The following is an 18333-nucleotide window of genomic DNA, read 5'->3' on the forward strand; positions in this document are numbered from 1 at the left end:
TTTAAACAGTTTGGGAATTGAATAGGTGGGATTATTACAAATTGGCGTGACATAAAATAAATTGAGTTGCTGACAACTCTATCATTTCGTTATCAACTGACGAATTTTTGAAAAATATACATTTCTTTTTGTATGTTTCTGGTGAAGTACCTACACTCATTCGGTCTACTTTTCTTAAGGAACTGTATATTTGAAAATTAATTAATTGAGTTTAACATTTAAGATCATATTTTGAAGCAAAGAGTACACAACTCTTTGTTTTGAAGTAAGTGAATTATGAAGGTTTACTGGTAACTGAAAATAATTGAAAAGCAACTGTATGAATTCCTTCATCTGTGATTGGCCTCTAAGGTGGTGAGTTTGAAGTTTTGGAAAGAAAAACAAGTGTATGTCATTACCTGAAATGTGGTTCCTGGGGTGAGGAGGGGATAAATCTAATCATCGGCAACATCTATGTATGGTACCTATAGTGTGCCCAGATATCAGACTCCACTATGACTTTGAAAAATAGAGGATTCTAATGATTCATCCTTGTTTCCTTGTTGAACGAGATTTATTTACATACATGGTATTTTTTTAACCAAAATAAATTCCCAAGAAATTAACTTATTTGGATCGTTAGTGTTTCGTGTTGGGACTCGCACCTAAAAAGCTAAGACCTCGTTAATTTTTAGTTCAAACAATTAATTTTTAGTTCGACTTTTGAGATTTTCGTTTGTAATGGAGTGAAAGAAACAGTGTTAGTGTTATTGAACTGTAAGTATTCAGTGACGTGAGTATTCAGTTGCGGCCTCAATCATTGCGAGGCAGATTTTCATAGGGCTTTTGTCTATTGTGCAAAGTATGTGATTGTGACAATGACAGTAGCCAGTAACAAAACGCGGCGCATAGATATTCTAGTGCGCAAGGAGCGAAATTATTGAAGTTTTCAACTACGTTTTAATGTTTGAGAATTTGGTAATATTATATAAATCTCAAAATGAAAACGTTTTTCCACTAGGATCACTGTGCGAAGCCCTTGCAAGAGTGAGGAGGACTGGGTGCCCTGTTCGCCACCCGTTGAGACCGCCATTGAGAGTGTTTAACACTGATATATTTTATTAGTATATTGTTATTGTTTCACAACCATGTAACCAACTGATATTTTTTAACTCATACATTCCTTATCTCTACAGAATTGTCTTGAATTAATTTTCTCAAAAAAATGTATGAAACAATTCAAATATTTTCATGTACAGATTGTCAAATTTATTATTTAGACAATGGTCAAATGTAGGTAACACTAGATGAGCGTTAGAAGACGATGAGTTTCCATTATCTTTCGTCCGAATGCGTACTCTGTCAAGAATCGCACAGGTTGTGACAATTCTCAAGTTTCTTATTAAATTTGTCAAGCTGTACATAAATATTTTATACCTTTTTTGGTAGTAATACTTTCGCAATAAATTTATTATCTACTATTAAATATTTAAATAACGTTACGCATAAATACAATCTATTACGTTATTCAATAATCTTGATTCTTTTGCTAATTTACCATGGAAATGTAGAAGGACCACATTAGTTAGGTACTGTTTTGATACGGTTTTAAGTCGGGATTTCTGAGATATAAAAGAAAACTATATACTTAATTCTGAAATTAAAGTCATAATTTAGGTATGTCAAAACTCCCGAGTCAAATCTCAGAAAAGTGTAATTCTAAACCTAAATTCATAATAATAGAAACTAGCTAGTCTTGACCCTTTCATTGATTTGTTTATCAAATTTAGGCCAAATATAGTTTAGGCATGAAACTTTTCGTTCTGTGAAGATATGCAATCTTCTGAAAATTTTACCTTTATATATAAAGCAAGTGTACGTACAAAAGTTACGAAATGGCTGCATTCATTATCATTATTAAATTATATGAAGTTTAATACGACAAAAATAAAATATCCAGTGACAACTCTGGCATTACCACAGAGGGCGCTTGAAAACATGTTTTGTTGATGAAGCTAAACAATAGAAAACGGAATAAAACCAAATCGGACTGAAAGTTTTTGAAAGTATTCCAAATCTAATTCAATATTAAGTTAGTCTAATAGCGTTTTTCATTGGAAAAACTAATGCAAATATTTTATCCTTTATTAATGTATTAAGAAATAGAGGACAGAAATGCACTGAATGTGCATTAGTTTCAGCCTCAGAGGTTTCAGCAAAGCAAAAAAAGCTATAATATGTCCAATCTGATACTCAGAGGCAGTGTTGCCACAATATTACCGTTTTCCAGTAAAAACACGGTAATTTCAACCCCTGTACGATAATGTGGTTACAGTAACTAAGAGATTTAAGTTTCAACCGCTGATGATATCAAACTGCAATGGACAACTTCTATTGAATTCCTATATCATCTCACATTTTGAATCGGGGTTGTCCCGATCATCATATAGGCACAGATAGTTTAGCACGAAAAAGGAAGAAGATACTGTTTGTGAAAATGAGACTGTTCATTTCATTTTGAATTGATTCATTCAATTCAGGGAAAACTTTTATTCTATTTTTTTTGTTATGTGGCGAATTATTCATCTTATATGGTCATCATATTAATTTGAAAATTCAACATTTGGTATTTTCTTGCGTCTTAAGAGGAGTTCGCAAAAAATTGCATAAGTCCGGATTCTTATGGTTATATAAAACCGATAATCCGCAGGTTTTCTGATTGGTCCTAATACAAGCTTCTAGGTTAGAAATTTGTATTTGCACTGATCAGAAATACTCAGACATCGGATCTACGGGAATCCATCCTTAGTAACTAACATTTATACTCTGTCCATCTAAGCAACAGTGTGCACGTGATCTCCTAGACAAGCCTGCTTATACAGAGTCGCACTAAGGAACGACCGAAATTTCATTTAATTTTTTCATGCGGCTGGCTATAGGACATTTTTTAGGTGGAGTTTGAAGGCATAAATTAGCAGTTTCTTCCGCTGTATCAATACTCGCCATTCTAAAAAATTTTAACTTTAAAAGACCGTATATGTACACACCACAGGCTTTAAAACGTAACTGACCACTTCGACACTGTAACAATGAATTTCGCCAGCCGATTGCAGTTAAATCAGATAGGTTAGCTTCAAGAGGCTTTAATGAAGAAAAGATAAATGAAAACTTTTATATTTTACCACTTTTATTTGTAACTAACGTTACTCATTGTATAAGTTTGAAAATGTCCGTATAGGATGAAACTGCAGTAACGTTTAATTACAAATAAAAGTGGTAAAAACAGAAAGTTTCATTTCTCTTTCTTCCATTATGATTTCCTACCACGTAGTAACGGCTACATCCATCAACTTATTAAAGAGTCTTGTTTATTTCACCCAGTAGATGCAAATGTGCATAGTGATCATGTTTTGATCCCGCATCCAGTTGTAGGAGAGAAAGATTTTGGCTTTCTACTTCTCCATCTTCATACAAAAAAATGTGCGAATATTTCAAAGAAAGAAAGGAAGCAAGCAATCAATTTGAAAAAATCAACTCTATACATGGATATGTATATCATGCAAAGAAGTATCTTTCAGACACAGAACAGCTTCTTCCTTATAACCATTGAATTACACGAATAAAAAATACTTTCAAAACAACCAGTTTTATAAGAACACTGAATTGTAAAAAAAACATTTTTTCTATTCAGTTTGTGTTCTAAATACACGTTATGGAATTGGATCAGATTACTACACAATATAGTAAATGAAAGAGGTAAAATTTCACTCTCATGGAACCCTTATTTCATCCTCACTGGTGAACATCTACTTGCAGAAGTAGAAAGCCTAAACCTTTTTATCCCAAAAATTATTCTCTTCTGAAAATATATGCCCCTGTCAATTTAAACACATAGTTTTGTTTTATACTCTTGTATGTGAGTTTACACTACTTGCCCACCATGTCCTGCTACGAATATTGTCGATCGATCTTCGACAAATTTTGCCAATAATTGTAAAATTTGTAATAATAACAGCGCAATAAACTCTTTTCGTCATCCTCACGATAGTCACGATCAATAGACCTGTACGTAATTTGCCGTATCACCTTCTGTATCTGTAGAGTAGGGAGGGTGAGTGTTAGCCCACGTACTTAGGCACACATATGACCCATTATACATCCTCCCGAGGAGTTGTCCTCCTAGGTCATCGTCCATCCTGTCCTTTCCAGGAAGGTGGACAAGTCGCTGGAAGACATCTCATCCTTTATATCGGTAGGCCAAGACTCGCCGAACACACACTCTTATTGACGATAACTCCGGGCACTCGCACAGGACATGCCTGACAGTCTCATCATCCTGTTCACACATCCTGCATAGAGGTGTGTCCACTAGCCCATATTATGAAGGCGTTTCCCTAGTTGACAGTGGCCAGTCAGAAATCCTACTGTAAGGCGTAGATTTTTCCTGGTCATCACCAGATATTTCTTCGGCGCTAGCTTCCCAGGGTCGCCCAAGGTGATCCTGGCAAGATTACATCCTTTGATTCCATCCCATCTCTTTAAGGATTGAGCATGGGTGTAACATTTGACTAGTTCCGCAATTGTCAAAGTCATCAGGCCGTGGGTGCCACTGGGTCCTAAAATTCTTAGTCCAGCCGCTTCCTTGGCTAAAGAGTCGGCAATGCGATTACCTTTACTCCTGTCGTACCCTTTAACCCACCTCAGGATAATGTTATTATCTACCGAGGCTTTGGCTAAATCTTGGTAGCACTCTAGTACTAGCCCTGAGGTAACACGTTGTCTGTTCAAGGTTAATAGTGCTTGTCTGCTATCAGTGCAGATTGTTATGTTTTTGCCAGAAATTCCTTTGTGGTTATTTCTTTTGTGGCGATTGAGATACCAGCCAGTTCTGTTTGGATCACGCTGGTATTTCTTCCCATTCCCCGCTTAATCCTTAGGCTTAGTGATCTGGAGTACACTCCACATCCTGAGCCTTCTTTGGTTTTTGAACTGTCTGTATAAATCCGTATTGCATTTGTAGCATCTGACTCTGTGTTCTGCTTAATTTGTATTTTGTAGAGTTTATTAAACACAAACCTGGATTCAATTGCATCACTTGTTGCCTGCAGCAGAGGTTGCGCAGTAAGCGCTTCCCGCCATAGGCCCAGCCTCAATTGACCCATTCCTACTTCGAGGTTTACACCAGCCGTGCGCAGTCGTACCATGGCCATTAATGCAACCTCCTTAACCTACAGATCCAGAGGGGTCAGACCCGTGATTAATTCCATTGCCGCGGTTGGTGTTGTTCTCATGGCTCCTGTGATGTTTTAACAAGACAATCGCTGTATTTGATATAATTTTTGGATGGCCGTTGCTTGTAGAACTTTCGGTCCACATGCAATGGCTCCTTACGTTAACATAGGTCTTATTATTGCGGTGTAGATCCAGGTGACCACACGGGGTGAACGACCCCATGTGCGTCCCACAGTCCTCCGACATTGCTCATAAGCCACGTATGCTCTTTTCGCTCTACTCTGTAGATGAGAGTTCCATGTTAGCTTCTTGTCGAAGATAGTACCAAGGTATTTCACCTCTTCAGAGAAGTTTAGTTTGCTTTTGAAGATTTCGGAAGGTTTTAAACCCGTTAAACTTCTTTTCCTGGTGAAAAGGACCGTCTTCTTGGGATTGATCGACAGTGAGTGTTCCTTACACCATGTTTCTATTATTTGAACCCATCCTGCGCCTTATCGCACAGTGTGTTTACAAATTTGCCGGTCTGCAAGATAACTATGTCATCTGCGTATGCAATTGGGTAGAATCCATTTTTGTTAAGGTGATTAATTAGGGTATCCAGAACTATATCTCAGAGAAGGGGTGATAAGATCCCTTTCTGTGGACATCCCCTCATGACCAGTCCTTTCACTGTGATGTCTTCTACATTAATATTTATTGCTCTACTAGAGAGCATCTGGAGTATCTATTCTCTTACTACCAGTGGTACATTCCTGGAGTGTAGTTGCTTGTTGGAAAGGTTGTTTTATCAAACGCTCCCTCGATATCTATGAATATACCCAGGGTGGATTCTTTGTTGTCCAATGATCTCTCGATTCTGCTAACCACATGGTGAAGGGCCGAATCAGTAGACCTTCCCGGGGTATATGCATGCTGATTTGGATGAAATGGGTTGTTAACAAATACTTCATCTCTTATGTACCGCTCACATAGCATCTCCATGGTTTTTAAGAAAAACGATGTGAGACTAATTGGTCGGAATGCTTTTGTTAGGGTGTAGTCCATCCTACCTGGTTTGGGTATAAATACTTATTTACCACTTATACTTATACGTACCACCTTATTGCACCACCTCATTGCACATGGGTTTAGCTGAAGATGAAAGGAAGGTCTCCTGGCGACGTCACCAACAGTATCAATTTCATAGTGATAGTATCAAGTATCAGGTTCCTAAAAGTGTAATTTATCCCTAACAGAACGGTAAGCAATTTTCTGGCAACACTGCTAGAGGAATAACTGACAAGAGACAAGATCAATTACCTTGAAAAGTTATGTGGTAGAAGGAAGGGGAAGTCCCGCGATAAAACCTGACGTATTTATATTTTTGATATATGATAATAAAATCAAAGTACAGAGTTTACAATAATTTTCGATAACATATATATCGGATAATAAATTTTAATGGAACATAACTGGAAAGAAACTGACAAGAGTGGTAAGTGCATATTTGAAAAATATATTCAGAGATTACCTTTCTAGAGGGGATATTATAAATGATAAAGCTTGAAAGACAGAAAAAATGTAGGTGTATAGTTTCAATAACTCAGCACTTTTCCAGAAATAACTCTGATATCTTTAGAGCTACAGTCATATTCAGGGACGGTAATCTAAAAATAAACCAACCTTTTTGTTCCACTGACCAGTTGTTCAGTGCATTCACATCAGATTAGTATGAATATTTTCTCAAGTGCGATTTAAAAGTTCTATTGTTCATAGATGGTGTACTAATTAGAAGAGGTCTAGAAAATCTCAAGTTGGAAAGTATGGAGGCTCAAATGGAACATGAAATATGTAATAATTGGTAAGTCCTTCAGAGTGATTCTATGAGAATGGGTATTTAATAGTAATACGTAATTTACAGGCATATGATATACTTTTTTTCGTGATTTTTGACAGAAAGAAGTTGTTACTTTCAATATATACCATGTTATCTGAAATAGTTTATATTTGGGATCAACTAATTGATAAGTAAATGTAGATATTAAAAATACAAAAATTGAAACAAAACACTGACATGACTATAAGTATTTTATTTCAATATACTAAAAAATATAACTAGTTTTTGTATCTGTCACATGAAAGCAATATTTTCAATCAGCAAATTCTTTGCAGTAAAAAGGAAATTCCTCAATCTAACTATGTCATGCACATGATGCACTGTGCAAGAAACATCTCATTGTGCAAAACTTGTAAGGAACCAGTTCCCAAGGCACAGTTTGCAGATCATGAACTGTCTTGCAAAAAGCCTGCAATAATCAAAAAATCTCCACCACCAACAGTTTTAGAAAAAAGTTTGTACTTCCAAACTAGAAAAGCTGTTGAAGATAAAAAAATTGAAGCTAGAAAAGAACGATACATGCAAAAGATGGATAGACTGGTAGACTCAGGATATAGTCTAAAAGGAAATTCAAGCTCAGATAAATCAGTTCTGCAGGGGTCTGTAGAAAAAAATGTATACAAATCAAACAATAGCTGTGAACCTAGTGATTTGAAGCAAATTAATTCTCAAAGGACAGAAATTAAAAGAGACGTTCCAGTGAAAAAGATGGATTCAAACTCTACTGCTACAAATCCAACGAAGAAACCTGAATCGAAGCCTTCTGGAATGCTAGCCTGTAAATTTTGTGACCTTGAATTACCCAAATTAGATCTTGAAGATCACGAAAATTATTGTGGAACCAGAACTGATAAATGTTTGGAATGCGGAGAATTAGTTATGTTCAAAAACAAGCAGGTTCATCTGGACTCCAACCATGGGTTTGTAAAACTGACTGACGGTAAGTAAAATTTGAACATCTTATATGAATAATAATAATCTTTCATTATGTTCATTTTGTGAAGAGTTTCCTGGTTGACAATTGATTTCTAGTTAAATAAAGTTAACAGCAATAGCTTAGTGATTCCTTTTCATAATTGTTATAATCTTATGATGTATATTAATTTTGAGCTTCGTGAACAAGTGAACCCTTGAACAATAAAGCATGTATACTTATTAATGTAATCATCATCAAAAAAGAACTTGCAATCAATTTAATACTGAATTTTTTTTGCCTGTAGAACCAGGTCCAAGGCCCTCTTGGGATTCTGTAACTCAGCGTAGTAGCACAAATATAGATTCTCCCATACGAAGAAGGCCTCCACCTTTTAGACCAATAACTGATTTTGATTATGACCCTATGCCATACTTGCCGTCAAGCTATCAAGTTCCAGGGGGTGGAGCAAAGAAAAAAGAAGGTGAAAGTTACAAAGAGATTTCAAGAAGATTAGACTGTAAGTAATATTTTTTCATTGCAAATCATCTACTCATTACATATCTCAATTCTTATTATTGTGTAAAATATCAGTTGAAGATAATTGGACCCCTATACTGAAACATGTGACTTGAAATGTATTTATTTATAAGGTATTAGCCGTAAAGTGGTCCAATTATTTCAGAAAACTGAACAATTTTTTCTAGGACATACCTTTTTATTTCATAATTTATTTTGAACATTAGGTAAAACTGAATACATAAGGAACCTTCTACATGATTCAGCTGGTATAACAGTACCATTGAGGCGCAGCGGGGCAGTACCTAGAAATCATTTCAATCATAACAAAGGTCTTGAAAATGCAGGCATGAATTCAGCTTTCTGGGGTTTCTGTATTTCTAAATAAGCAATAATGCAGTGAAGAATTTTTCACAAATGCTGATAATAACAAGCAAAAAAATGAGCATATAAAAACGTATTTGTTTGTGATATTAACCTCTTTTTGGGTAAAAATCATATACCTTACTAATGCAGAATTTCATAAATAAATAATAATATAAGATGAAGTATTGTCAAATTTTGTATGTTAAATCCGAACAATCTATAAATTTAACATGAGATATTTTTCCCACGAATAATTCGTAATGAGACTAAAGTTCCTCTCTGAAAAAGTAACTAAAACAATACTGACTTCTTTTCTCGGTTATTTTCAAATTCACTAATTTGCATTGTGCTTCTATGTAATGTTCATTGAATGAAATAATATTCTACGTTAGGCTTGAAAATATCTATTTAGTGTATCTTTCCGATGTTTCCTTGACCTCCTTAGGAAATATCAGAAATAATATTAACATTGAATTTGTCAAAATTTCTCAGATGATATTTGACTGATAATTTTTTGACAGGATGCTAGTCTCAATTGTGGCACTGACCATAATAAAAATATATGATAGAATCACTTGCACTATAGGTTACTCCTTTGTTTATTTGGTGATTTAATTTAGGTTTCCTGTAACTAGCCTGATTATTTCAATACTGTTTGATGAGAAATAGGAAAAAAAAGTTTGATAAATTTTGAATTAAAAAAAATCTATAATTATTGAAAAGGGGGTATTTTTTTATATACAGTGATTTTCTTTAATGTCCCCCCCTTTTATTTTTTGAACGGTTCAACTCAAAAAATTGAAATTTGGGATAATGAAATTAATGCATGATTACTTTATTTTGAAGTGAAATTGACAGATGAAACTTTCAAGATGGCGACTGGCCGCCAATGGAAAGGAGGGTCCTGTGACACAACTTTTTTAAGCTCTTGGCAAATGCTTCACAACCCTAGAATATAATGTCAATATCTTTAACAAAATGGCGGAACTTTTAATAATTGCCTAAATACATTAACATTTAACTACATAATAGGAAGTATTGAGCTTGAGGTCAGTTCAGAAGATAATAATAATAATATGTCTTTATTCATCATAATAAGAAGTATAAATTGAATAAAATTCAAAGAAATGATGAATAGGCGGAGTTCAGCTATGAGAGCTACTTTTAAACCCAACCTCGATTGGTATATATTTTTTTTTTCTTGACATATGAACAGCCTATCCGATATTTCACGCCGAACATTTTTGAACACAGTGACGTCGATATCTCTACAAATATTTATTATTCTCGGCCGTATATTCAATATTTAAGCATGTTCAGTTTCGTACATATTTTGCTTCAAATAGCCCCATAAAAAAGTCCAAAGGTGTCAAATCTGGCGAGCGGGATGGCCATTCTGTAGGACTTCGACGGCCAATCCAACGACCGGGAACAGTAGTATCCAAATAGTTTCTTACTTGTCTGGAGTAATGTGGTGGTGCTCCATCTTGTTGGAATATAATATCCATATCGCTTCGACGATTTCAGTGATGAGAGGGTCAACAGTAGTTTCCAGCATAATCAAATACAGTTCCCTTGTTAAATTTTGATCAATAAATAGGGGTCCTACAATATGGTTTCCCATTATTCCTGCCCAAACGTTATTTTTTTTCTGGATATTGGGTATGTATTTCTTGGAAAACATGAGGATTGGTGTCACTCCAATAAGGGCAATTTTGTCTGTGAACATTGCCGTTTAAAAAAAAGTAAATTCGTCACTAAAACAAATATTGTGGAGATAGGTAGGATGCCTTGCAATGGTTTCCGTCATGATTTGGTAGAATTCTGTTCTTCGATCAGGGTCATCTTCAGTTGATTGGTGTACCATTTTAATTATGTATGGATGATACCTATTCCTCTTCCAAAGTGTCCACACAGTAAAAGGAGACACCTCACAAACATTTGTGACTGAATAAATAGATTGTTCAGGATTTACTACCAGCTCACCAATTATTTGCACTTGCTGTTCTTCCGGAATGGATGGATGACCTGGGGGCTTTTTGTTATGTAAAGTACCGGCAATTGCGAATTTGGATACAAGTTCCCTCAAATATTTTCTACATATAGGACATTTCGGAAAACGTTCATTGAAAATCCTTTCAGTCTGGTGAAAGTTACGCATCGCACCGTAAATAAAAATCTCTTCAATTTGTTTTTCCAATGGACGAGATTTTGACCATTTTAGAGATTATTGGCGTGGTACCTTTCTAGTAGTAAAACCGAAATCGACTATAGCTCTTTTGGCAGACATATTGAAAATCTGTCCACATTTTGCTATTGGCACCTGATGTGGGCTATCAGAATATGTCCATGAATCTTTTATACAGGGTGTCATCTGACTTGGGCCACCCCTATCTTTGAATTTTTAAATAAGAACCTGTATTTTTTGTTTTTGGATCGTCGACGTTCACTTCATACTGAGAAATTCAATTTAATTTTATATTTCGGGATGTTTCGGTAATATTTTATTATAATTGGGTGAATTATTCCCTTTTGAATTACAGTCCTGGAAATTGGTTGACTGAGTTAAATAAAAACACAATAGCAACTTCCACGTCTCCCTATGTACCATAGAGTTTTTCGAGAGTTTTTTTTTTATTTTTAGGTACCTATTCATATTTTTTCAAACTTCCATTACTCTGAGCGTTTTCTACAATGAATTTCGAATAAGAAAACGTTTTATGATTATCTGAAACATATCTGCAGCAAAAATATTATATGTGTTTTGATAAGCAGAAAAAGACATGATAGCAGTAATAACAGTCAAAACGAACACTATAATTGTAATGAAAATTGAAATGAAGTAATTTATATACACAAAAAATTAATGGCGCAATTAATGTTCGAATTGGAGTCCTTCCATTTCGAGACATTTTTGAACTCTTTTTTTTACGTATTACTTATTGCCCTTAATACACTTCTTTGCTGCAGTATAAGTGGCATTCCTTATACTGGCCTATACTTAGGATTATTTCAGAAATAATCTAAAATGATTTGATCATTCCTGTCATTCCTGTTTCGTCTTTGTACAGGATTACTTATTAACATCATTTTTGATACTGCACCAGTTTCATTGAATATTTTATTTATTTTATTTACCGTACCGCAGCTAATACGAGGACGATCTGGATGTCTCTCATTAAATACTCTACGAACCTCTCTAGCACTTCTAACGTCATCTCCCGAAAGGCGTACAATTTCAATTTTCTCTCTTACGCTCAATCTTGCAGCCATGACACAAAATAATTTGAAAAACTGTAAGGTGAATATTGTTGACAATAGTACATTTAAATCTTTCACAAGTGTCAAACTGTAATATCATTTCCATGGCAACTAATAGTTAAATTGGAATATTAGGTCTTAGTTTTAGTTAATTTGCGTGAAAACTTGAATGTAATTGCGTTATTTTCATTAAAAATATTTATGCTATTTGTTTTTTTTTTCATCTGGCGGCACTTTATTGTTGAAATCATAAAAAAATATTCTCATGGCTATATCTGTTGATATAGGTGTTTTTTGTGACTGTTAGCTGTGTGAGTTTTCGAATTTTTGAGTTGTCATAACTTTGTTAATAATGAATATTTTTTCATGAAATTTTGGTCACACCTGTTTAGAGGCACTCTGAATCCAGCGGCCTAGTGATTTTTTCAATAAAAAAATCGCTAATAAAAAATCCCGATTTTCGACTAAGAAAAAATATCGTAGTATGCCCTGAAACTTTAATAAACATTTCAAATTTTGTCCCAAAGTAGAACTTTCAATACTTGACATTTAAAAAAAAAAATTAAAATCGGTTTACAACTTCAAATTTTAGGGGAGTGTTTCCATTAAAAATGGGTCACACTATATATATATATATTCTATGGTGGTCCAATCCAAAGAGAAACCAAGAAAAAACAAGCTTTTTAGTTCTAACCAGCTTACTAACTGATATGCTTCTACGTTTTATGCGTTTTATTGTGCAGCCAATTTTTCTATTGTGCAAGAAAACTGAAACTTCAATTCATACCCATACGTAGAAATTTCAAAAAATATAATTCAACTTTGAATGTCATTATAGGCCCAGCCCCAGAACCGCCATCCTACAGAAGGCGCAATCCTCCAACAGAACTGGTTATCCCATGTGAATTTTGTGGAGTTCCAGTTCCTCATGAAGATTTGATTCAGCATGAAACTGGATGTCGCCCAGATTTAGCAAGGTTCAATCCCCGTAGAAGATCACCAGAACCTGATGACTATTTCATCGCACCACAGCCTAGTTCACCTGAAGTTGAACTACCTTGTGAATTTTGTGGAGATATGATTCCTGCTTCACAGCTATTGGGCCATCAAGTTAGGTGTTCGTAAATTTTTTATTAGAAGTTTTATTGTCATTGTTATTATGTTCTTGAACCCCTATTTCAATTTTTCAATTTGTTACAGTGTTGAAAAATATCATTTTGGAGCACTTTTTTTCTTCTTATATTCGATATTTTGGAGGATTATAATTACATTGTAATATCAACACACATCAATGGAAATAACTATATTGCTCCAGGACCGTTATTGATCAACTTAGCTAATGACCAAATATTTTTTCTTGATATTGGTTGAATGTATTCATTGTATTCATTCTCATGTATCTTAAGAGAAATAGTTGCTTTTTATTCTTTCATTTTAAATAATAAATATAATCTTTGAAAAAAATTATTTATTCCAATTTTAACCTAGGAGTAATATTTCAGCAATAGTCTTAGGATTAATTTTATAAAAGAACTATTTGTTTTTGAGATGAATGGCATTTTCTTACTGAAATATCATTTGATAAAGAATATGTGATATATTGGTCAGATAACCTTGCATATTTTTGAAGCCAACTAGAATATAATCTAAATGATACTTTGTATTTAGATGCAAAATGGTGATCATACAAAATTTTCAATCCTAAATGGTATGGTTGAACCAGATATGTCGAGGCCAGTGGAGTCTTGAGTCCTTATTGGAATAGCCTGCTCATTATCCAGAATATAATTACTAAGTATGTGCAGTTATAACTACAGTGGAAGCTCCAAAACAGTCTGTTTCATCGTCATAAGATACAAAAATAATGAAAAGTCAAAAGAAAATTTCTATGTTTTTTACCATTTTTATTTGTAACTAACGTTACTGCAGTTTTGTCCTGTACGGACATTTTCAAACTTATACAACTGGTTTATTGTATACTTATACAACTTGTTTGTTGTATAAGTTTGAAAATGTCCGTATTGGACGAAACTGTATATCTTAATCTGACTCAAGCGCGTCAGATTAAGATATATATATGTTTCATCTTTATGTTTTAGACGCGCTGTCTCATAATCTGACGATTATCTAGAGGGATTCGCCTAATCTGCCAAAAAAAAAATTTTTTTTGAGCAATAAACTCAATTAATTGAGAAGCTTAGGAAATATCATGCAAATAAATAAGTATGTTTTTTAAGTAGAATACTTGTATTTATAAAAAAATAATTTAAAGAAATGCTCAAAAAAATTTAATTTTTTATAATCAATTGATTAATTAATGAAGAAAAGAGAAATGATACTTTCTATGTTTTTTACCACTTTTATTTGTAATTAACGTTACTGCAGTTACTTATAAAAGTGGTAAAAAACATAGAAATTGTCATTTCTTTTTTCATTATGATTTCCTACCACTTAGTAACGGCTACATCCATCAATTTATTGATACAAAAATATTTTAAGAATTTGTTAAATAATTGTTAGTTAAATATTTTCGGCTACTCATTATTTTAAAAAAGTTATTAGGTAACTACTAGAAATGAGATAAAATGGAAATTACATTTCATTCACCTCTGAAAAATTTATATGAGTTTATCAACTCACTTAGAAGCTATGATCTTTTTAGAAATTGTAGTTTTCAAAATCTGACATCGGGATTGTTTCTTTATTAACAGAAATCCTTTAGTTTATACAATATTAGTTAAAATACACATATACAATGAATAATAAGATGGCTAAAAGTGGGGAAATAGACTAACAATTCCTAAGTAAGTTTTTGAGAAAAGTTTTGAATTTCTGCAATGACACAAAAATTTCAAAACCAGTACATAAGATGTAGTCCTCATAATGGGACTATGTTGAACATAGTTGCTATGATGTAATTCTCTACTAAGAAACCTGAAATGCCTTTTTTTAACAAAAGTGTTGAAATTCAATAGACCTAATGGTTGATGTGACAATCCATTTACTAATTTGGGAAGTTGTGAATTACCTGTCCTGAACCGATTATCGTAATTTTAGATACTAAAGCTCATTTAAACAGAATTAAGTTATATTTTTGATTTGATTTTCTTAGTAGGTAGCCTATTTTATCATTGTCAACCTTGATATTCTAATGTTATTTAGGTTTATGGTAAAATAGTATTACTAGTTTTTGAAAAATTGTGAGGTGTAGTTTTTGAAATTACTTTTGAAAAATATTTGTTTCAAGAGATTTTGATTCCTCAGTTTTGATGAGAATTTCAATTACTTTTACAGTACCAGTAACATTCGTTTCATAATGAGAAAAATAGAAAAGTTTTTCAAATTTAACTATTTTTAATTTATTTTCCTTTTCATGAGTAACGAGCCATGAAGTTTAATTGAACTGTGACATATATTGAACTAAAGATATTAACATCTGGTTTCTTGATATATTTATCCCGTGTTAGGAATCGCACGTTTAAAGGCAAGACATCGTTAATCTCTAGCTCACACAAGTTTCGACTTTTGGGGGTTGTTCGTAGGGGGCGACAGCTGGTTACCGGGAAAAAGTTTTTGAATAGATTTTTTTTCCAGAGGATCAACTGACACCAGAATAAAAAAAAACTGTCACTTGATGTGTGTTTTGCTAATCAAGTTAGCATCATCCGGAGATAACTATTACTGAATCTTGAGACAATGTAAATGTTTTTTATACATCTGAACGAACCATCACCTACATATAAGGGTTATTAAATTATATCCTAGTATTATTGTTCCTAATGTTATTTACTATCTAGTATTGTACCTTATTATTATCTTGTTTTTTATCTATAATTATTATGTAAGAGGGTGAAACCGAGCTGTTTGGAATGGGAATTTGTCGCTGTTCATAGATCTCATTCGATATTTTTCGATCTATACTTTATTAGGCGTCTGAAAACTTTCCTCGTAAAGGTACTGGTCTCCACTTTTATTCTGTGGCCCCCTTTAAGGCATGTTGTGTGACAAAAGACGTCTTTGATTTATGATCTGTGAAACATGTTTCTGTAGCTAGCTTGTTATCCGCTTAGTTTGACCAATATACTTTTCTGACATAATTATCAGTAGAGAAATGTAAAAATTAGGTAACATATTTGATACTACATAATTACATCTGGAACAATAACAAAATAAGTAATACCAGAATTAATTTAATGGCCTTCATTATGTGAGATGGTGGTTTGTCCAGATGTACAATAAAACATTTAACATAGACGTAAGATTAAGTTTTAGTTATCTTCTGCTGTTACTAACTTGGTAACCGAAAAGTGTAATGAAATGGCATTTTTTTCTGGTGTGTTTTACGCCAGAGATTTCAATTATTTCCATCAAATTCCTTGTGCTGGTTTAGATATGCAATCGTTTGATTAAGTTTATTTCCACAAATTGGGTTGATTCGGTCTGTACGGGTTGGTTTTTTATAAATTGCGAAATCATTCTTGTTGTTTTTTGTGATTGTCAGGTCTAAAAAATTCAACGAATTATTGTTTTCAAGTTCTGTAAAATTTATGTTTTGTAAATGGAGTTAATATACTGGAGGAATGTGTCCCTCCTGAAGTGTCGTACAAAATCATAGATGAAAGGTTACTTAAAAATCACACAAACACTCAATTTTTTCATATATTATCACTCTACTATTCACATGTATTAACCAAAATAATTTTGAATTCAATAGCACCATATATAAAAACAATGAATGCCTCATAGTGGGTAGTTCTCTAAGTCCACTACTACCTGGACAACTTTGAAAAAACTATTTGACAACATATAACTTTCAAAAATTCATTTATTGGTACAGATATGTGGATGATGTTTTGCCTGTTTCACAAGTACACATCGACAATTACAATAATTCCTCCGATCTGTTTAAAATCTGTTTTTCCGTTAACCAGCTGTCGCACCCCTACGAACGACAACCCTCAGAAGTCGAAATTTATGGCAGCTAAGAATTAACGTGTTATTCCTAACACGTGTTGGACGATTGCAAGTGAAAATTGATAGTTCAAGTCTACAATTTTTTTTTGTGTGAACAGCATTGACTGCTATGGTCATTAGCCTCTTATGACGGGGATTATATCAACTCCTGAGTCACCTAGGGAGCATCATGGCTATTCACAGTACCGTCAGCCATGTAACATAGATAAGTCAATTCAAAATCTACCAATTATGTAAAAATAGTAAAAAAAAATAAACACCTTTTCGTTAATAAAAGTAAATTATGTTAGACAATGCTTTGAAATGTACATATGAAAAATGTAAAGCCAAGAAAGACAATTAAATATGCCGAATCTAAAATTGAATGTGTTGAAAATGAAAGAACCATTTTTCTTGGTGACGAAATGAAGAAATAATGATCTCCAAAAATAGATAAAAACAAGATGAGTTTGTTGAAAAAAAAAACTTCACTTTTCCGTACCTGCACCGTAAAATAACAGTGACTGCTTCCTGCCAAAAAATCGGCAAGCAAAGCATCCTCTCCATATATTTCCCTATTTTTGTCCGGCATGTATTTTGTAAACTTATTTATTTTTTCATAGTCCACTTCTGATATTTTCGAAACGGTACCTGATTCTTTTGTTTAAATTTTTTGAGAATTTCGTCACAAATTTTCAACCTTCGAGTACAATTTTCAAATAACGCATATTTATAAAATAATTGAAAAACATTTGACATGAAACCTCGTTTATCCTTAGATCGAACAAGTTTTGACTACTAAGAGGTGTCATTCGTAGGGGGACGACATCAACAGCTCTTTAACAAAAAAACGGATTTTGAAGACAGGAATCTTTTAGGGGGTCAGAGTATTATTACATTATTTAGGATCTTTTCATAGTCAATTTATCGTTATGGATATGATGAAAAACAGAAATCCGAGTATTCAGCCCTGTGGGAATCTTAAAGTGAGAATACAGAGTTAGATACAGGAATATAGTATTTTTCGTAGCAGGGGAGCCCACGATGCAAAATGGGGATTTACTCGAGCGTCATAGAGACCTTTTAGGATGCAAAGCTTAGATGATAAGAAGAAAAAATTTTTATATAATATATATCTTTTCATCGGTGGGGGAAGCTGCTATAGATTATTAAATATGAAAAAAAAACTGTTGCATGGACATACTCGAGCGCGTCAGATATTGATACTATCAAT

The 18333-nt window shown here is 33.6% G+C and overlaps 1 protein-coding gene across 2 annotated transcripts; it reads left to right on the forward strand.

Annotated features, from left to right (window-relative positions):
• The first annotated feature begins 6510 nt into the window (after positions 1–6510).
• On the forward strand, positions 6511–13610 carry LOC111510189 (TRAF-type zinc finger domain-containing protein 1). Of its 2 annotated transcripts, XM_023166078.2 has the most exons (6): positions 6511–6685; positions 6967–7051; positions 7363–8027; positions 8308–8520; positions 8747–8851; positions 12985–13610. In XM_023166078.2, the coding sequence occupies exons 1-6, from the start codon at positions 6652–6654 to the stop codon at positions 13269–13271; spliced, it is 1389 nt and encodes a 462-aa protein (XP_023021846.2). In that variant the 5' UTR covers positions 6511–6651; the 3' UTR covers positions 13272–13610. The 2 variants fall into 2 exon arrangements, with proteins under 2 accessions (XP_023021846.2, XP_023021848.2); XM_023166080.2 differs by lacking the exon at positions 8747–8851 and having other exon boundaries at positions 6512–6685.
• The last annotated feature ends 4723 nt before the right edge of the window (positions 13611–18333 follow it).

Source organism: Leptinotarsa decemlineata, unplaced genomic scaffold (genome assembly GCF_025532065.1).
Source record: "Leptinotarsa decemlineata unplaced genomic scaffold, Ldec_3_MD MMD2_tig00078346_RagTag_RagTag, whole genome shotgun sequence".
In the NCBI taxonomy this organism is placed as follows: Eukaryota; Metazoa; Arthropoda; class Insecta; order Coleoptera; family Chrysomelidae; genus Leptinotarsa; species Leptinotarsa decemlineata.